Here is a 21,927-nt window from a genome sequence, read left to right as displayed (position 1 = left end):
TCATAGTGCGCCATGTGGTGCGTCCATCAGCCGCCACATGTCGTGTGTTGGGCCCTTATTTTGGATTTTGTTATTTTTTATTGCTGCATGTGTTTTCTGATTTTAGATGGTTCTTTCCCTATTTTTTCAGCCTTTTGGTTTTCTCTTGGTTTTTTCCATGTTCTGGAGATTTTTTTGTTAAGTATAGTTGTGCTTCAAACAAAAATATGCTTTCACAGGAGGCACATATTTGCTTCCACGACAAGTTGACAAGCACAATTGTGCTTTCATGAGAAGCACACAGATTTGCTTCTCGAAAAAAAAATCTTTGCTTCCACAAGAAGCACATATTTTCCTCCACGGGAAGCACAGTTGTGATTTTCGAAAAAAGGAAAAATAGTTTGTGATTTCATTTTTTTAAACCGTAACCTTGCATCTAGGCTCCCCTTTTTTCTTTTTCTTTTTTTGGCATTCAAATTTTTACGTGAACTGGTTTTTTTGGTTTTCATTTTTGTTTTGGATTTTGTTTTCTGGGTATTTGCTTTTTCTTAAAGAATTTGGTCGAAACCTATTGACATGAGATCTAGTTTTCAAGATCTTGACACAAGAAATCCATCAGCGAAAATGGTTTGGTATTTTGGACGCATGGTTCAAGAGATAAAAATGTTTTGAATAAACGAATGTACGAAAAAAGGTCTTAGATTGCAACAAGTGACACACATATAATGCATCACTTTCTTTTAGAAATTACAATGCATCATTTGTCGGCACGTCGGAAGGTGGAGAGTGACCTTTGTTCCTTTTTAAGATTTGGAAGTGACCTTTACAAGAGATTACCCTTACCTAGCATCATTTCGGGGGCACCCTTATTTCTCGCGTTATGCGAGGGGGGACTCTCGCGTAGACCGCTACATATCGGGCCGACCCACTGTAGCGAGAATTTTCGAGAAAAACCAGAGTTTGAAAAATGGAGCTCACAGGGGATCGATTCTAGGATAAAATAGTTCCTTCCGAGGGCTGCTAGCCACCGCGACAGACTTAAATTATTGTACACTATGGAGAGAACGGCCTACTAGAAGGAAAAATGAGCTGGGTTTTACCATGTTTACTTCCTTTCCCTGTTTTAACCTTTTTATCTTTTCCTTCATTTTTACTCGTCTAATTCAACATGCTTTTTCTGTTTTTTTTCTTTTTACTCGGTTTTCACATGCTTTCCCCCAAACAAACATAGAAAAATGTTAATTAAGTATTAAACATGTTGAATAAGTATTAAAAAATGTTGAACGAGTATTTGCAAAACATTGAACAAGTATTTGAAAGAATTTAAACAAGTATTTGAAAAATGTTGAATAGGTATTAAAAATGTTGAAACGAGTATATAAAAAATGTTGAACAATTATCTGAAAAATGTGGACCAAGTATTTGAAAAAATGTGGAATAGGTATTAGAAAATGTTGAAACAAGTATACGAAAAATGTTCAACAAGTATTTGAAAATGTTGAACAAGAATTTGAAAAATGTTGAATGAGTATTTGAAAAATGTTGAACAAGTATTATAAAATGTTGAACGAGTGTATTAAAAAAATTGAACAAGTATTTGAACAAATGTTGAATAAGTATTAAAAATGTTAAACAAGTGTTTGAAAAAAATCTTGAATAACTATTAAAATGCTGAACAAGTATTTGAAAAAGTTGAATATACGTTCGGACAATGTTGAACGTGTATACAATTTTTTTTGACATGTACAAAAATATAGAGTGAAACAAAAACAAACATAAGAAAACACAAAAGAAAAAGAAATAATGGAGAAAAAAAAGAAAAAACCCAAAAAAAACCAAACAAAAAATGGAGAAGAACAAAGAAAAGAATGAAAAAATGGAGAGGAAAAAGTACAAAAAACAATGAAAACAAATGGAGAAGAAAAATGAAAAAGAGCATAAAATCGAAAAGGGAAAGAAAAACCGATTAACATAGAAGAAAATGAATAAAGAAAAGAAAAATAGGGAACACCCAGCTGTTTTATACCTCAAGTACGACGCGCCCAGCTAGATTAACACGGGCCTTGAGTGTAGCCTAGTGGCTATGAGTGCTGCACTTTTCGTGTGTAAACGGGCCGGCGAGGGGATGGAAAAGCTTCAGCGAGCACTGCCACTTCGATGGAGGTTTTGGTAACCTTCTAAACCGGTTTTATATTTTTTCTTTTCCTTTTTCTTTTTTACTCTTTCTGTTCTTTTTCTTCCTTTGCTGGTTCTTTTTTGTTTTCTTTTTGTTTCTTTTTTCTTTTCATTCTTTTTCCTTTTCAAGTTAATTTCTGTTTTCAAAAAAATTTCTGAAATTTAAAAATGTTCATATTTCTTTAAATTTGTTCATTCTGCCGGATTTTGTTCCTCTTTTCAAGTTGTGTTCCCAAATTCCAAAAAAGAAAGTATTTCAAAATGTGTTCACTTGTTTTCAGAAAATGTTCGAAAAACTAAAAAGTTTAAAATTTCTGAAAATGTTCTATTTTCTTTTTCTTTTTCTTTTTTACTCTTTCTATTCTTTTTCTTCCTTTTCTGGTTCTTTTTTCTTTTCATTCTTCTTCCTTTTCAAGGTAATTTCTGTTTTCGACAAATTTTCTGAAATTTAAAAATGTTCATATTTCTTTAATTTTGTTCATTCTGCCGGATTTTGTTCCTTTTTTCAAGTTGTGTTCCCAAATTCCAAAAAGTAAGTATTTCAGAATTTGTTCACTTCTTTTCAGAAAATGTTCGAAAAACTAAAAAGTTTAATTTTTTTCTGAAAATGTTCTATTTTTTATTTTGTTCATAAATTCCAAAAATGTTCGCATATTTTTCTTAAATGTTCCTGTTTTCAAAAAACAAATCAAATTCAAAAAGTGTTCATGTGTCCAAAATTTGTTCACAAATTCAAAGAATGTCAGGGAAAGTTCATAAATGTTCGTACTTAGAAAAAAATGTTCGCTTTTTATAAAAAATGTTCCTGTTTCCAAAATTTGATCACAGATTCTAGAAATTCATGTTTTCATAATTTGTTCGCAAATTGAAAAAATGTTAGTGGGAAATTCATAAAATATTCGCGTTTTGAAAAAAATTATTCATAACTTCAGAATTTGTTGGCATTTTTCATTTTTTTCTGTTTATAAAAATGTTCGCATTTTGAAAAAGTTAGTTGTAATTTTGAAAAATGTTCTTGTTTTCAATTTTGTTTCTTTTTTATAAAAAAATTCCAGATTCCCAAAAAATATCCGAGTCCTTAAAAGTTTGTTAGCAAATTTTGAAAATGTTTGTTTTTCTAATTATATTTACTTTTTTTAAAAGAAAACCACATTTTTAATTTTTCTAAAAAGGTCTTTCTTTTTTCTCCTATAGTTTATGACTTTATGTTAAGTGAGGTGGCAGTTTAAATGAAACAAGTCTACGAAGACAATGGTTAGCAGCATGATTCACTCGCTTGAGGCCGTATGGTCGAACCTCCACACACATGTTGTAGGAATTTTCCGCTGGCTATTCTTTCAATTTTTCCATTGCCTTCCGGTTCTTTAACTGTCACATTGTGTTTGACGTGCTGGTCGCAGGTTCGATTCCCACCACGGTGCTGTTTTTTGTTGTTTTTTCACGGCGCCCTACCGTAAATGGGCTTACCCAGGTTAGCTTTTCCCCTTTGCGAAGCCTCAACTGTTTGCCGCAACAAGCGGCATATAGGAGGTCCCCACTTTGATCGCTTAATGCGATAAATAGCTCTCGCATCATTTTGGCTCAAAGGGTCCTTTTTTTTTCTGAAAGGAAAGGGTCCAAGGTCGGATCGATTTCGTGGGCTATGGCCCTTAATAAACTCCCAACTAGGCCGATGGCGACCCGCCGACCCACGGAGTCAAACCCAAGTGGGGAGGAAGCAGCGTGCTCTGGAAGGAGCCGAAGCCCGGGAACCCACACCGCCCCCAAATAAAACCACCGCCCGCCCGCCCGCCCGCCGCGCCCTCCTCGCCGGCGACCATGAATCCCTCCTCGCCGGAGCCCTCGCCGCCGGGGACCCCCTCGCAGGTCCTCAGCGTGCGCATCGTCTCGCTCGACTACTACATGGCGCCGCCCGTCCCCGGCCTCGACATCTCCTACAGCCCCTTCCACTGTACGCTCCCTTCCCCATTTGCCCCCTTTCTGAACTTTTTCTCCTCCCGCGCCGCGCTGAATTCTCTGACTGTCTGGTGGCCGCCGCAGGCGAGGAGGTGGAGGAGGTGCCGGTGATCAGGATCTACGGCTCCACCCCCGCGGGGCAGAAGACTTGCCTCCACATCCACCAGGTGGGTACCAGCTTCTCTCTGCCCTTATTACATTTCAGTATGCTTGTGTGATTCTCGCCACGTAGTTCTGGTTGCCTGGTCTTGAAATTTTGGAGGGAATGGGGAGTGCAACACGCCGAATTTGATGCTTGGAAGCTCAATTCAGCATGCCAGTTATTAGAGATCAGTGTGTTAATTCAGGGATGTGTTGCTCTGGTCTGGTCAGTAGTTCAAGTTCATTCCATTTCCCTCAAGGGAGGTTTGTTTATTATTTGCAGTTGTGCAAACTTGCACCCGTTGCTATGTTTGTCTTGAGAGTCCGCGCTGCCTGTATGCATACAGCTGATGCTGATTGTACTAGTGCTTCCTCTGTTACTTGTGTCAGTAGTCCAACTGGAAATTCAGCAACAGTTTCTGTTATCAATGGGAGTTGGGACACTACTCCCTCCATTTCTAAATATAAGTCCTTTTAGAGGTTTTTACATACATATGTATATAGACATATTTTAGAGTGTAGATTCACTCATTTTGCTCTGTATGTAGTCCGCATTGAAATCTCTAAAAAGACTTATATTTAGAGACAGAGGAAGTAGTTAAGATTTTGATTTTTTATCTCACAACACATGTCTTCTTCCCTTGAAACCTATTATCATCTTTGATGAACTGTTGTACTCCCTCCGATCCATATTACTTGTCGCTGTTTTAGTTCAAATTTTGAACTAAAACCACGACAAGTAATATGGATCGGAGGGAGTATCATATACTCCAGTAGTTGATGATTAAATACTACTCATCTCTATTGTATTCTGGCGACACATTGTTTCATCTACTTTCTAATGTAACAGTTTCAAGTTGTAAATCTCCTTTTGCTATTCAGGCCCTGCCGTACTTGTATGTACCTTGCCCAGAGGAGCTACTTCATAATATTGAAAGAGGTGACTGTGTTTTCTAGATATGCACCCCTTATAAGATTGCTTATGTTTTTACCGTTCCTTTTTCCATTTACTATATGAGCTCTTTCTTGTTCTACATGCTGTTTATCATTTCATATCAGCTGCATTCAACTTCTTACCGGGCAGTTGTTATTGCACGTCTTGTAAATTTTGTAGATATTACTTTCTCATATAGTTGGTAGTTACAGTCTTACGGATTACCATTGCTAACCTTTTGTTTGAGGTACTAACATGATTTGTTGTTAAAAACACCAATTTAAATGTTAAAAGGTTGCTCTACTTTGCTTTTACAACATAGTTACATAACATAAAGGATATGATGAACTCATAGTCTGAACGAGACCTAGTAAAGCACTTGTTTGGTTTTCTTTCTGATCAAAGGGGCGTCCATGTCAAGAAAAGCACCTGACAGTCAGGAGAAATTAATATGTCTTTTTTCTCTTTTCTTTAGGGAATTCATGTATGACTGGTCTATTGAGTGACCTCGAGAAAACTTTACAGGTAGAGTCAACTTAGTTGGTATGTTAACTTTCCCTTTTCGTGAGTATCATCATTTCCCCTGCAGAATCGTGGCCCAGCAAAAAGGAAGCATGTCCATGGATGTAGCCTTGTTCGAGCAAAGAAGTTGTATGGTTATCATTCATCCGAGGAGATTTTTGTGAAGATCTACCTGTATCCACAATTTAACATTTTACAGACATTTCTTGTTGCTAAAAATGTTTGAACCTGTGTAAATCATTTCCCACTTCCTTTTCTGGTTATTGTCTTGGAAAATTACAAATTATGAACATAGTTCATCTGATTGTTTGAAACCCATCTTTTAGCCTTTTGTTGTGTACTTAATTGTGAAACATAATACTCCCTCTGATCCATATTAATTGTTGCTAGTTTAGTACAAAGTTGTACTAATATGGATCGGAGGGAGTACTTTACAAGAACTTTGAGGTAGCTACATAAGACAGGAAAGTGGAAACCATGAAATATTCCTGTCATTGTTTATTGACAATATCACTCGAAAAATATCCCTTTCTTTATGACTGCATATGGCTTAACCCTGATGATAACTTAAGAAGTCATGAGTGTTGAGTGGTTTGCTGACTTACCTTTTGTTTTAACTGAAAACTGAATAGCATCAAATGTTTGAACCTAATGTTGTCATAGAAATCTTGCGCAAACTGATAGATCAAATTATGCAGGATTTCAGGTGCATTAATCAATTGATGTTCTGTTCTTTCATCAGACACTTGTTGTCACATGGGATTGTTTCTTATTTAATGAATGTATGCCTGCATTTTGTTCTCCTCCACAACTTTGTCATGCAACTGATTACCTTGATTTAAGCTAAAGATATTATCCTCATGAGGTTTCTCGGGCTGCAACCCATCTATTGGTATGATGCATTGAAGCTCCCTTCTGCTAAGTTCTGGCTTTAGTATTTCCATATAGATGGGTACATGACTACATTTATGTCTTGATAGGTAGATAAGTCTGAACTGAAGGAATATTGTTATCTCCTCATTTCTGGATCATGTATCTTCTGTTTCACTAATTTCTGCAAAATTACTAAGAGAGTGCAATGTTTTTTTACATCATTGCTCTCTATTGTTCTTTTGATCTGTGTCTATTAGCTATGCATTTAAGATTTACTCGATTTGTACACTAGTGGAAAATTGTACTAACTTTTATGCCTTTCATGGCTTGAAGCTGTGAATTCAGTAGTGTTCACCTTGGTGCTAGCGCTAGTGAGACATTAGATAAGCGCCTGTGTATCATGGCCGATTAGGCAGGGCTAGGCAGTTGTCTAGCCATAATAAATCATCTAGAGAGCTGGCATGGATGATAATCTCTCTTGTAATGAATGTTTATTAATTTAAAGACATCAGTGTATGTTGTGGTATTCCATGCAACTGTAAGTATATTTTTATGGAAATTGGAATCTCTTTTATGTTTTATGATGATATCCTCGCTGGGACTGATTGCGAGCTGTTTGGTTTCAGGGCGGTGCTGTTCTTGATAGAGTATTCCAGCCTTATGAATCACACATTCCATATCTTCTTCACTTTTTGGTGAGAGCGATGCTTTCTTATTCTGTTTCTTTGGATGTCCTGAACTGCAAGACCATTGTCATTTTGTTTCTTTTGCACAAGCATACAACTTAAGTACAATATTCCTGACTTGATGGTGCCAGTCTTGTTGACACATTTGATATATATTTTGAGTGACCTAAGATGATATTTCTGTTCAATGTATGTTTTAGATCGACTATAACTTGTATGGAATGGGCCATGTACATGTCACAGACTTCAAGTTCCGCCCTCCATTGCCAGGTGATTTTCATCCTAAGACTCTGCATAGGAAGGTGGATTCTTCTGATGAATCGGAGCACAAGGCAAGTTCTATGGATTTTGTTATGTCTATATCGAATGATTTCCATTTGAATCTATGTTATTTTTCTGTGGGGTCATACATTATCCATTGCTTCTACTAAAAAACTCTACCTTTCTCTTAAAAATGTAGACACATTCATATAATGCTGCGATGAAAAACCCAATCATCTGGACATCGTCAACAGTGCCACATGCTTTAATCCTGGGCGGTTCTTCAACTTCACATTTCATGGAAGGATCTAGTTCGAACTTCAGAAAAAGACATACTTTTATGATGCTTGAAGCTGACTCCAGAGTAGAAGGTCTGTTTGCTACATTCTAACAGCTATTATCTGTTATAAACTTATAATCCAGAAATTGCGCTACAAATTCCGGTTTCGCTTGTAGGAATCATAAACGAGAAGTATAAGATGTACACTTCTCTGTCACAAACAACGGCAGATACCAAAATGGTTCAGTCGCTTTTAGCAATTTGGGAGGTATCTTTCCTGCTCTATGTGCACATATGCTGCAAATTGTTACTTATTGCTAAACCTCTCATACCTGCTTTGCTTAGGAACTTGAGCACTTAAGACTACTGGATGAAACAAAACCTGCTGATATTGGTAGACCACCGCGGGATGCTGTTCTTAAAAGTTTTCTTCATGGTATTAAGTATGAGAGTGCTCTTTCTGCGTTGGATCCAAAAGAGGAGGGGTCCCATCACAAAGATTCTGCCGTTGAAGCATCTGAAAAGCTTGAGAGGTGCTTTAAATCATTGACTGATGTTATTGGGACTATCACATTTTCACAAAATGACTGCTGCGAAAATATTGGTAGTGATGCTCAAAGAACATCTCAGTCATTTGACGAACATGAAAAGGTAGTTCTCAGATCTTAGTTATCTTGTTATGGCTTGATCTAAGTTATGCATATATTATTGGGTCAGTTTGTAGTGTTATCCAAAGCAGTTTATAAATAAGAAACATGCCGAACCAATTTTCCCAACCTATATAATGTACCTAAAATAGTTGCAAGGTGAAGAACTGCATTGTTTGGCTTCTGGCTGTTGGTAGCTGGTGCTCCTGGTGGTCCCAGAATAAATGCCTGACAAGCACCATAACCACGCCAAACAAAGCCACACTAATGGTCAAATTCGAGAGGGTGGAAGATAATTCTAGGTCTGGTATTAAGTTGATAGAGTTATATATATATAGCCATGTAGCCTTTTGTTTTTACCCCATTGTATGAGGGGTTTTCTGCATATTACCTGCACCTGTACATGTATATATATTGGCCTATGGCCCCATGGTAATACATGTTGCTTTCCTAACATGGTATCAGAGCTAGGTTAATTTTTCTTGCACGTTGCAACTCGTGCTATCAATCCCCAGCCGCCTTCCTCGATCTCCCGATTGAAGTCCCTGTCGATCGGATCGATCTCCTCCCAACCCGACCCTCCCGATCAGCCTTGCTGTCGATCTCCAGCAGGCCCCCTCCCGATCGGATCTCCCAGCCGGCCTCGCTAGACGGTCTCTCGATCTCCAGCCGGCCCCTCCCGAGAGGATCGCTCCCGAGCGGATCGCTCTCCAGCCGGCCTCGCTTGACGCTGCTCCCAGCTGCAGTCTCGTTCCCAGCCGGCTCCAAGCGACGCAGGGCCCTGATCTCCTGCTCCCGCTGATCTCTGCCTAAAAAAAATGTCTTCTGCATCGGGCTATGTTGCTGTCCCTCGCTGTCCGGTGATCTTCGATGGTACTAACTACACCGAGTTTACTGGCTTCATGCGCATTCACATGCGTGGCATCCGTCTCTGGGGTGTTCTTTCTGGCGAGGTCTGCTGTCCGCCACGTCCGGTTCCTCCGGTTGCCCCTACTCCGCCGACTCCACTGGTTCTTCCTACGGATGCTAATCAAGCCGCCAAGGATGCGGCTAAGCTTGCTGATGAGTCTGCTGATCGTGCTTATGATGAGAGGGTTTTGGCTTATGAGGAGGTTCTTCAGACATATCATGGTGCTCTGTCTATTTACACCCAGTGGCTTGATGATGATGCTCGTGCTGCAGCTGTTCTCACTGCTAGTGTTCTGCCTCAGTTTGCTTCTGAGTCTCTGGGTCTTCCTACTGCCTTTGAGATGTGGACCCGTCTTCATCAGCGTTATGAGCCCTCTGGTGATGCCTTATACCTTTCTGTGGTCCGTCAGGAACATGCTCTTCAGCAGGGTGACTCTACTGTTGATGACTTCTATGCACAGAGTTCTGCTATCTGGCGCCATCTTGATTCTCTCCGCAGTGCTGGTTGTCGTACTTGCCCCTGTTGCCAGGCTGTCCAGGCCAATTTGGAGTTTCATCGCGTCTACGAGTTCCTGTCTCGGCTCCATAAGGAGTTTGAGCCCCGGCGTGCTCAGTTGTTTGCTCGTGGCCGTATTTCTCTCATGGAGGCGCTTTCAGAGATTCGTGTTGAGGAGACTCGCTTACGTGGTGCTGGTTTGCTGGAGGTTCCCTCTGTGCTCGCTACTCGGGCTTCTTCCACTCCACCTGCTGCACCGACCCCTTCTTGCTCGAGTGCTCCGCCGCTCTTGCCCACTCCTTCTGAAGGCTCAGGTCGCCCCCGTCCACATTGTGACTACTGCAACAATGATGGTCATATTGAGTCCCAGTGCTACACGAAGCGGAAACACCTGCGCAAGGCGCGATCATCATCTTCAGGGACTTCGTCATCTACCTCGACAGCTTCAGCTATTGCTTTGACTGAGCAGGACATTTTGAGACTTAAGCGTCCGCTTGCGGCTTCAGGTTCTTCCTCAACGGGTACTACTGGTTCTGTGACTGATGCTTCCCGCACTGAGCAACCGCCCTCTACACAGTCAGGTACATCCCCATGGGTTCTGGACTCTGGAGCTTCTTTATGTCTTCTCATTCTTCCACTTTGTCCTCTCTTCGATCGCTGGATTCTCCTGTTCATGTCTTCACTGCTGATGGTACTCCACTTTTTGTTGCTAGTAGAGGCCATCTTTCCACTCCTTATTCTGTTCCTGATGTTGCTCATGTTCCTCGACTTACCATGAATCTGTTTTCTGCTGGTCAACTTACTGATTCTGGTTGTCGTGTCATCCTTGACGTTGACTCTTGTTCTGTCCAGGACCGTCGCACGCACACTCTGGTTGGGGCTGGCCCTCGCCGCTGTGATTCTTAGGGTCTTTGGGAGTTGGACTGGCTTCATGTTCCTTCTGCTGCTACCACCATCGCCAGTTCCTCCGCTTCAGTCGCCTCCGTTACTGGTTCCTTCAAGCAGTGGCATCATCGACTTGGTCATCTGTGTGGTTCTCGGTTGTCGTCTTTAGTTCGTCGAGGTCTTCTGGGGTCTGTCTCAGGAGATGTCTCTTTAGAGTGTCAGGGTTGTCGTCTTGGCAAGCAGATTCAGTTACCATATTCACATAGTGAGTCAGTGTCTAAGCGTCCTTTCGATTTAGTTCATTCTGATGTATGGGGTCCGGCTCCTTTCGCTTCGAAAGGTGGTCATAAATACTATATTATTTTCATAGATGATTTCTCTCGTTACACATGGCTTTATTTCATGACTTCTCGTAGTGAGGTGTTGTCTATTTATAAGCGTTTTGCTGCCATGGTTCATACTTAGTTCTCTTCACCCATTCGTGTTTTTCGTGCTGACTCCGCTGGCGAGTATATCTCTAAGATGTTGCGTGGTGTTCTTGCTGAGCAAGGAACTCTCTCTCAATTCTCTTGTCCTGGTGCTCATGCTCAGAATGGTGTGGCTGAGCGAAAGCATCGACATCTTCTTGAAACGGCTCGTGCATTGATGATTGCTGCCTCTCTCCCGCCTCATTTTTGGGCTGAGGCCGTCTCCACCTCCACCTATCTTATCAATATACAGCCTTCTGCTGCTCTACAGGGTGGTGTTCCTTTCAAGCATCTTTTTGATCGTTCTCCTGATTATTTGATGCTTCGCTTGTTTGGTTGTGTTTGCTATGTTCTTCTTGCCCCTCGTGAACGCACCAAACTTACCGCTCAGTCTATTGAGTGTGTCTTCTTAGGCTACAGTGATGAGCATAAGGGCTATCGTTGTTGGGATACTTTCGGTCGTCGGATGCGTATCTCTCGAGACGTGACTTTTGATGAGTCTCGTCCATTCTACCCACGCCCGTCTTCCTCGACTTTTTCAGTGGAGGATATCTCTTTCCTCACTTTTCCTGATTCACCTATCACCCCTGTCGAGCCTATGCCTATTCGTTCCACTCCCTCTACTTCTCCACCTCTAGTCGATTTGCAGTCACCCTCTTCCCCGGTCTCCTCGCCTAGCATGTCACCGGATTCTACACCTTCATCTCCGGTGACTTCATCGCCACCCCCCGATTCTACCTTGGCGATTCCTCCTTCTATTGTTCCATCTTTTCCTCAGCATTACACTCGTCGTTCACGACCTGTGGATGCCTCTGTGGATGAGTCGTCATCTTCCTCTCAGCCTACTTATGGCTTGCGTTCTCGGCCTCGTCCGCCTGTTGATCGCTTTGGATTTCCCACCGCTGGTGCTGCTGTCCTTGAGCCGACTTCTTATCGTCAGGCTGTTGTTCATCCTGAATGGCAGTTTGCGATGGCAGAGGAGATTGCTGCTCTTGAACGCACTGGTACCTGGGATCTTGTTTCTCTTCCTCCCGGAGTCCGTCCCATCACTTGTAAGTGGGTCTACAAGATTAAGACTCGCTCTGATGGTTCTCTTGAGCGTCACAAAGCTCGTCTTGTGGCTCGTGGTTTTCAACAGGAGCATGGTCGTGATTATGACGAGACTTTTGCTCCTGTGGCCCATATGACCACTGTTCGTACACTTCTTGCCGTTACCTCTGCACGCCACTGGTCTATATCTCAGCTTGATGTTAAGAATGCCTTTCTTAATGGTGAGCTACGTGAGGAGGTGTACATGCAGCCACCACCTGGGTATTTTGTTCCTGATGGCATGGTATGTCGTCTTCGTCGCTCTCTCTATGGCCTTAAGCAAGCCCCCCGCGCCTGGTTCGAGCGTTTTGCCTCTGTGGTCACTGCCGCTGGTTTTTCAGCAAGTGCTCATGATCCAGCATTGTTTATTCACCTTTCTCCTCGTGGTCGGACTCTTCTTCTTCTCTATGTTGATGACATGATCATCACTGGGGATGACCCCGAGTATATTGCCTTTGTAAAGGCCCGTCTTAGTGAGCAGTTTCTTATGTCTGATCTTGGACCTCTTCGCTACTTTCTTGGGATTGAAGTCTCTTCTACCTCTGATGGCTTTTTTATATCTCAGGAAAAGTATATCCAGGATCTTCTTGCTCATGCTGCTCTTACTGACGAGCGCATTGTTGAGACTCCTATGGAGCTCAATGTTCACCTCCGTGCTACTGATGGTGATCCTCTCCCTGACCCGACGCGTTATCGTCATCTCGTTGGCAGTCTTGTCTATCTAGCTGTCACTCGTCCGGACATCTCTTATCCGGTTCATATTCTGAGTCAGTTTGTCTCTGCTCCCACATCGGTTCACTATGGTCATCTCCTTCGTGTTCTTCGATATCTTCGGGGCACGATTTCTCACCGTCTATTCTTTCCTTGCTCCAGTTCTTTGCAGCTTCAGGCCTATTCGGATGCTACGTGGGCTAGTGATCCTTCTGATCGCCATTCACTTTCTGCTTACTGTGTTTTTCTTGGCGGTTCTCTCATTGCCTGGAAGACGAAGAAACAGATTGCAGTTTCCCGTTCGTGTGCAGAGGCTGAGTTGCGAGCAATGGCTCTTTTGACGGCAGAGGTGACTTGGTTACGGTGGTTACTTCAGGATTTTGGTGTTTCTGTCACTACACCGACTCTGCTATTATTTGACAGTACAGGTGCTATTAGCATTGCGCGCGATCCTGTGAAGCATGAGCTCACCAAGCATATTAGTGTTGATGCTTTCTATGTGCGCGCTGGTGTGCAGGATCAGGTTATTGCTCTTCAGTATGTGCCTTCCGAGTTACAGTTGGCGGATTTCCTGACGAAGGCTCAGACTAGAGCACAACATGACTTTTATCTCTCCAAACTCAGTGTTGTTCATCCACCATGAGTTTGAGGGGGGGTGTTAAAGTTATATATATATAGCCATGTAGCCTTTTGTTTTTACCCCATTGTATGAGGGGTTTTCTGCATATTACCTGCACCTGTACATGTATATATACTGGCCTATGGCCCCATGGTAATACATGTTGCTTTCCTAACAGAAGTGAGTACTTCAGATGGTAGAGGATGCCAGTCCAGGGTCACTTTTTGATCTTGCCAATCATTTTAGATGTGGGTTCTGATATTTCCCTTCTTGGGATTCCGTATGTGTATTTTGTCTGGCTACATTTGCATATTATGCTTTCGATTTGAATGTGTTTTTACTTTCTCCTGATAAATATAGCACCTCTTGTCTCTTTCTTTTGTAGCATGTAGATTCTGAAGCACTTGGGCTTTTAAGCTGGATGGCCTCCTCACAGGCTGGAGAGGAGCCAACAACTGATGATGAATTAGTCAATGAAGTCATTCTGAGCCCTTTGTTCTCCAAGAAGTCCATTGAATTTGCTTTAGAGTCTGCTCACTTGGATTTTGATAGTGCTTCTCAGCAGGAGTGCCAGGATATTCTTGATACACTTGAACCCGTGACTGGGGCAGAAGAATCGAATGCTCAGAAGTCTTACCACAGTTCTCCAATGCTTGATGGCAGCACTTCAGTGACCAATACTATTCCTCAGATTGATGGGTCTTCTGATGAAAAACAGAAAGGCCCCCAAGAATATGATCAGGGTAAAATTACTAGAAGAAAAATAGGAACAGCTAGCTACTCATCTAGTAAAAATAGTTCAAAGTTAGCAAGTAAGCATGGAGGTACTGAACTTCTCTGGGGTTCTTTGCCTCTTTCTACTAAAAAGCGGTCACATGGAAATGCTGATGGCCCTGTTAAAATTTCTTCAGGCAGTGCAATGCCAACTGAGGATCCAAGTTCTTACAAGAGTAAAACTGAGAAGAACTCTTGTGATGCCACAAACGACACTGACAAGGAATCTTCTGGTTCGATAGGTGAACATGGCTCAGCCTGTCTTTCTGTGAGGGATTTAATGAGGAGGAAGCGGAGGGGATCTTTTCAACCTGAAAAGTTAGATTTTGGTTGTTCTGGAACTGCAGCATGCAACATGGATAAAACCAGCGGAATCATGATTTCTGGAGGATTAGAAGTGCATGATGTCACCAGTGGTCTTCCAAATTCAGAACCGTCTTATTCTGGTGGTGAATATGTACGTATGTCATTTGCACAGAAGCCTCCAACTCGTTCAGAGGTTTCTTCGGCGAGCATTGATCATCCTGAATGTAAGTTTTACAAGGAATATTCATTTTAACATGGTGCATGTAATTTACTTTAACTAGTGGTGCTGGTATGCTGTTCAGATGTAAATTTTAGAAATTGTTGTGTTACCTCACCTGAGGTACCATGTTATTATGGTACAACATTATGTTTACTAATTTGTTAGTACGACTGTTCACCTCATATTATACATATTCTCTGCTGTTTTTCAGCTGCTAAACTGGGATCGGTTGACCCCCTTCCATTTTTCAATCAGACTGCTGAAGAGAATAAGGAGAATGGATCATTTCAGTATATGGGAAGTAGTGAATTCACACCTGATACTTTGGGTGTTCCAACTCATTTCCAAAATGACGGATCAGTTCTATATTTGCTGACGCATGCATTTTCACCGCCATCTGCAGCAGCTGTGGGCCAGTGGCTACCTCAACACACTTATTCCAATGGTGTCTCTGGTATAAGTAGTTTCCTGCATATATTAATTGCAATTTAGTTTACTGGCTTCCTTACGAACTATTATTTTAGGTTACTTCAACTGTGGTGAGAATGTTACAGATGATCAGGAAATAGAACACCATCCTACTTCTACACCACATGCGGAAGCTCTTCCTTTGATGGCCAATTCTCCTGTACCCGGATCTGCTTCTGAGCATACAACAACAACGTTCATTGATACAGTTATGATGAAATCTGATCAGCCGAACAAAGAAAGTAAAAAGTTGGATGATTGGCATGACTTTTCCCAGATCTCAGCTGAAGATGAAAAGCATAAGCTCACACCTCTCAGTCAAATTGGATTTCGTGACCCTGCTAGCACCGGTGGTGGACAACAACTGACGATACTTAGCATAGAGGTTCGACTATATTCTTCGTTCCTCCTAGGAAGCAGGGTGGTAATGAATTGTTCTTAGAGATTCTATGTTGTATGACCAAGACAGTTTTGACTTGCTAATGTTTACTGACAGCAAAGTATGGGAAACCAGGCAAGGTAGAGTGACCTCTTGAAATTTCTTCCCACTATTTGACAGGTATTTGCGGAAAACAGAGCAGAGCTGCGTCCTGATCCACGATTTGATGCCATCAATGTTGTATCTTTGGCTGTTGAGGATGACAGTGACAATACTGTTGAAGTTCGTGTACTTATACGTGGAAACAATGACAAATCACAGGGGAGGAGGTTGTATGACGTCTTTTGATCTTTCAGTCATTTGTTGGTTTCGTTTAGATTTCAATTGTGTCTCTGAATTTTCCTCTTGTATTCATTGACACCCTTTATCTATTTAGTTGTATTTATCAAAGTGAAGTCTGCAGAAGCCCAGTTGCCATTGTCGCCATTCAGTTACAGTCTTAGTAGTTATTATGCCATGTGACCCACTCCCTTGGATATTAGATGAGTGACATCAACATGGCTAGGGTGGTGACAATTGCAACGGATGTCATATTTGGCAGGAGTATGCTAATTTGGGTTGCTAACTTACTAATTTCTTTGGAGAACTACAACACAAACGAAAAACCTAAGCTGCTTCTTCCAGAGGCGTTTGCAACCCTTGGTGGGAGACCTACTGCCATCAATCTGCCTCTGCTATAATGCCATTAGCAACCGAAGTCTGGGACTCATCCTGGAGCACCCTGCTATTCCTTTCCTTCCACACCGTCCACTATTAAGGACTTAATAGAAAAATAGCCGGCTTACTGTGATGGTTAATGGTATTTTCTATTCATTTCCCATGCTTCTGGACCTGAAGAACATCATATACATTTTGATTTCTTTCCTTTATTCATGTTCTGGAACATAAACTGCATACTTGACATTTTGCTGTTCTAGAGTTGCGTCTTCATGTAATTGTTCTTCTTTGGCTTGGTGGTTCTTTTTAAAGTGTGTACGACCTTAGCTTGTTGGGTCGAGATGTATCTAATGCCTCTTTTTGTAACTGCAGAAACCTTGACGGAGTTATTGGTTGCAGTGTCGATGTCTTCCCGGGAGAGAGGGATCTTTTGAATCATCTTATTGATGCATTATGTTCAATTGATCCAGATATCCTAGTCGGATGGGAGATTCAGTTAGGATCTTTAGGATTTCTTGCTGAAAGAGCTGCTTATCTGGGTATAGGCTTACTGAAAAAAATCTCAAGGACACTACCACATGAGTCAAAACATCCACCTAAGAATCTAGCCCATGAGTCTAGTCAGGTGCCTGAAGCATCTCCTGCCAATGATGTTATTGTGGATGTCAGTGAGAATGATTGGAGTCATACTCATGCTAGTGGTGTACATGTTGGTGGGAGAATTGTACTAAACTTATGGCGTCTAATGCGTGGAGAAGTTAAGCTTAACAATTACTCCCTTGAAGCTGTGGCTGATGAAATCCTGAGGCGAAAGGTACCATTAGTACCAAACAAGACATTGAATCGATGGTTTGCAACAGGTCCTGGACGAGGAAGACACCGGTGCATAGAATATGTTAGCAGCAGAGCTATGCTCAACCTTGAAATAATAAATCAACTTGACCTGGTAAATGAATTTCCCTTCATTACATTCTTGCCAGTACATCATCAACATATGGTTACTTGAGAGCTCCCTTGGGTTTTCCATGTGAGAATGAGATGTTTTATCAACTGGGCAACCTGTCCTTTTTGGTTTTACACCTGTTATAATTAGAAGTTAACAAGCTTGGTTAAAATGTTATGCGCAGAACAAGTAATTAGTAACTGATACTTTTTATGTTACCGGAATATTTGTAGCAAAAAGTTTGCTCGAAACTTATACCTGACTATTCCATGCAGGTCAATCGGACGTCTGAACTTGCTCGTGTGTTTGGTATTGACTTCTTCTCTGTTCTTTCACGAGGGTCTCAGTTTCGTGTTGAATCTATGCTCTTGAGATTGGCTCATACACAGAACTACCTTGCAATTTCCCCAGGAAACCAACAGGTGCCATTCTTTGTCTCCTAGCAAATTTAATTTCTCGATTTCTGCGTAGACATGTTCTATACTTAACTTCCGTAGATACTCAGCCGCTTTTGCCTAGTAACACCAGTTCTGAGAAACAAATGCAAGAATGGCAGCTTTTGTTCATTGGCATATCTACCGAGAGCTATAACATTTATATTGGCTCTTTGTCCGAAGAGGCAAAGCCGGCCATTTTGTCTGCGGGATCAATGAACTTGCTTTATGTAAATTGCCAAAGAAAAGGGTGTGGCAGGCTTAAGATTAGACGGGGACTGTTCTTCTAAGCCACCAGGAATTTTCTGGTTTAGAACACTGGTTCTTCACACGAACTAGAAATGTGATATATTTTCTGCTAACCTAACTCTTGACTGATTAGGATTTGGGGAAGTCGCCCGGACCCTAACCCTCAAATGCGCCCTTGCCCCCTGTATGCTCGACTTAGTCACCTGCCTAGTTGTTGTAGTCTGCCTAGGGCCACCTCGCCTAGTGACCGAAGTTGCAACTAGGATCGACTTTGACACGCCTGGGTTTCAGGCTGCCTAGAGGGCGAACTATAGTCAAATTGTAGCGGACCCTGACGCCAATCGCCTAGACAGCCTAGTCAGCCTGCTTTTGAATCACTGCTAAAATGTTTTGGATATTATTGCGCATATATTCCAGTAGTTTGCCTGCATTTTAACAATTCACCAGCGCTACTTTACAGGTTGCTTCTCAGCCAGCCATGGAGTGCATGCCACTTGTAATGGAACCAGAATCAGCTTTCTACTCCGACCCAGTTCTCGTATTGGATTTTCAGTCTCTTTATCCTTCCATGATAATAGCATATAATCTATGTTATTCTACTTGCTTGGGTAAAGTTTTCCCGTCGAAGTCCACTGTACTTGGTGTCAGCTCATATTCAGCCGATCCGCATACGATCGCTGATCTGAAAAATCAGCTGATCCTTACTCCAAATGGGGTTCTGTATGTGCAACCCGAGGTAATGATCTTGTTTACTCTCGGACATTGCAGGTTTTCTTGTGTCGCTCAGTCATATCTAATACTTTTCCTATTGATGCTAGACTAAGTACCACCAGTTGACAGGCAATATTGGAATACCTCCCACATATAGTTGTTATACCATCTACAGATGACTATGTTGATAGTGGCTATATTCTTGAAAACATTGCTTAGTGCTGCATTTTCTATCCATCCCAACACTGTTTTATCTTTTGCACACTCCTTCCCATTGTTAGGTGTGGACAAGGAATGAGCATCTCGCACCAGACTGACCTTTTGAACACATTTTTGATGGCATTCTGCAGGTCAGAAAAGGTGTAGTGCCTCGCCTTCTTGAGGAGATACTGTCAACCAGAATTATGGTTAAGCAAGCAATGAAAAAGCTAGCTCCATCTCAGAAGGTTCTGCAGAAGGTATTTGCTTCTATACTTTCTTGAACATTTTACAGAAGCCCTAAATTTCTTGAATTTTGTGATTAAGTATGATACGATATGACTTACTAGAAAATCTGGGTTAATGTATAATGGTAACGGTAATGTATTTATTTTCCAGATACTCAATGCTCGGCAACTTGCTCTGAAGCTGATAGCTAATGTAACGTATGGTTACACAGCTGCTGGATTCAGTGGTCGTATGCCCTGTGCAGAGCTTGCAGACAGCATTGTTCAATGTGGTCGTAGAACGCTTGAAACAGCAATATCATTTGTCAATCAGCATCCCTTGTGGAATGCTAGGGTTGTGTATGGTGATACTGACAGGTATTTCTGTGCATTTCTCATGATATTTTCTTTGAATTATACTTGAATATTGTACGAAGCTCATTATTTCTGCTGTAGTATGTTTGTTCTTCTAAAAGGGCGATCTAGGGAAGAAGCATTCAGAATAGGAAAGGAAATTGCCTCTTTAGTGACTGCAATTAATCCGGATCCAGTCACTTTGAAGTTTGAGAAAGTGTACCATCCCTGTTTCCTTCTTACAAAGAAGAGATATGTTGGCTATAGCTATGAAAACCCCGAACAGAAGGAGCCAATCTTTGACGCAAAGGGGATTGAGACAGTGCGGAGAGATACGTGCCCGGCGGTCGCGAAGATGTTAGAACGATCTCTTAGAATAATGTTTGAAGAACAAGACTTGGTCAAGGTAAGGGGTGTTTCTTAATCTCTTCGACTTTACGAGGAGGGTCTTCCCTGTAGCAGTGTCAGGTATATAGCTTGATGGCCTTTTATTCTTGCAGGTTAAATCATATGCGGAGCGTCAATGGACACGGATATTATCAGGAAAAATTTCTATTCAGGACTTCATTTTTGCAAAGGAGGTTCGTCTTGGTACTTACAGTGCAAGGGCATCCTCGCTGCCACCTGCAGCAATTGTTGCAACAAAAGCAATGTTGTCTGATCCACGGGCAGAGCCACGTTATGCAGAGAGAGTGCCCTATGTTGTTATCCATGGGGAACCAGGGGCTCGTCTCGTCGATATGGTCATTAATCCATATGGTCTGCTAGAAGTTGGATCCCCTTATAGGTTAAATGAATTATATTACATAACCAAACAGATTATTCCAGCACTACAACGTGTCTTTGGACTCCTAGGTGTTAACCTAAATAAATGGTTTAACGAGATGCCTCGCCCCACACGGTCAACACTTGCCAAACGCCAGTCTGCTTTGGGTCACGGTTCTCGTGATAGCAGTTCCATCCGATTGGGATGGAACAAGAAACCGTCCGCCAAAGTAGCCAGGATAGATACTTATTATATGTCGAGCCATTGTACTATCTGTGGTGATACAGTTCAAGGATCAGAAACTTTTTGCAGTTACTGTTTAAAAAATGAAGCTGTTGTTGCCACTGTAGTCGCTGGCAGGACATCAAAATTGGAGCGAGAAATCCAACATCTTGCTGCTGTAAGTTCTTATATACTTCTCTTATTTGAATTCCCCACTGGAAAATGAAATCATTGCATGGAATACTAAAATTAAAACTAACACTTACGTTTCTTGACATTTTTGTGTAACATGAACTAAGCATCAGAAATATTGAGATTCTAGTCTTTCTTAATGTACTTGACCACTGTTTGAAGTGCAACAATCCTTATAATTTAATAATAACGTTGACTGTGAAATAGAAATCCCTTTAGATAACTTGTTTCAGCTGACAGCTAACTTTTGAATGTTGTCCAGATATGCAGCCACTGCGGCGGTGCAGACTGGATAGTGGAAAGTGGGGTCAAGTGCGTTTCGCTTGCATGCCCGGTGTTCTATGAGCGTCGGAAGGTTCAGAAGGAGTTGAGGGTCGTCTCGGAATCCGCTGGAGAAGCTGGTTATTATCCATTCTGCTGCGCGGAGCTATTCTGACTTTGTATTCTTGCTGTTAATATCTTGTACATTGTACATCTGTAAAATGTACAATCAGACTGTAATTATGTTGTTGTAACTCATAGCATTGTTGTGTACCAGTGTGTGTAGCAAAGGAATATATAACAACACACATCCTCATTTGAGAGGACAAGAAAAAGTTACTCACCTGTTTGTTTTCGAATGATGTTTTCTGTCTTGATCACCCTCCGTGCTAGAAATTCAAAGGTCGTGATACCTTATGATTGTGTATCCATGCTTAATTTTGAAAGGAGCATAGTTTTGAAGAGAGTACTAGTATGAGCAAACTTTTTGTCAGACTTGATATTTTTCTATTGATGGCCAGGTGAGCAAGGATCAGATTCAGGAGGTTTTTAGATCGATGTGCAGTGCACCAGCAAAAGAAGTATGGCTCTGAGGCACAAGACCGACGACCAGCAAAAGAAGTATTGCTAAATCTCTTCATGCTTGATTTTGACAACTGAGCTATTTTTTGCCAGATCATGTGTTATCTCAGACTTATACTGTTGAATCTATCAAAGATCTGTCAAAAGATGTTTGGTCTTTTCGTCCTATTTTCTCAGGGTTTTTTCAGGGGTCATATTTTCTCAGCTGCCAAGTTTGATAAGACCCAATTTCAAAGCATCCAGGCTACCACCCCACACTAGAAATCCAAATGCACCCCTAAAGCTTGCAGTCAA

The 21,927-nt window shown here is 41.6% G+C and overlaps 1 protein-coding gene across 1 annotated transcript; it reads left to right on the top strand.

Moving 5' to 3' along the window:
- The first annotated feature begins 3,941 nt into the window (after window positions 1-3,941).
- Window positions 3,942-21,407, top strand: LOC119362520 (DNA polymerase zeta catalytic subunit-like). The gene is given in 24 exon segments (XM_037627758.1): window positions 3,942-4,152; window positions 4,155-4,277; window positions 5,134-5,191; window positions 5,661-5,710; window positions 5,775-5,881; window positions 6,557-6,599; window positions 7,207-7,275; window positions 7,467-7,598; window positions 7,727-7,898; window positions 7,984-8,075; window positions 8,153-8,458; window positions 14,016-14,454; window positions 14,542-14,934; window positions 15,142-15,384; window positions 15,455-15,783; window positions 15,958-16,106; window positions 16,867-17,440; window positions 17,713-17,859; window positions 18,581-18,856; window positions 19,182-19,289; window positions 19,429-19,634; window positions 19,713-20,016; window positions 20,111-20,776; window positions 21,053-21,407. Coding segments are annotated over 24 exon segments (5,340 nt in total). The 5' UTR covers window positions 3,942-3,972; the 3' UTR covers window positions 21,227-21,407.
- Window positions 21,408-21,927: the final 520 nt, after the last annotated feature.

This window comes from Triticum dicoccoides, chromosome 2B, assembly GCF_002162155.2.
Source record: "Triticum dicoccoides isolate Atlit2015 ecotype Zavitan chromosome 2B, WEW_v2.0, whole genome shotgun sequence".
Taxonomy (NCBI): Eukaryota; Viridiplantae; Streptophyta; class Magnoliopsida; order Poales; family Poaceae; genus Triticum; species Triticum dicoccoides.
Note: the sequence above shows the minus strand (reverse complement) of the source record. Positions and strands in the feature narration are given on the sequence as shown.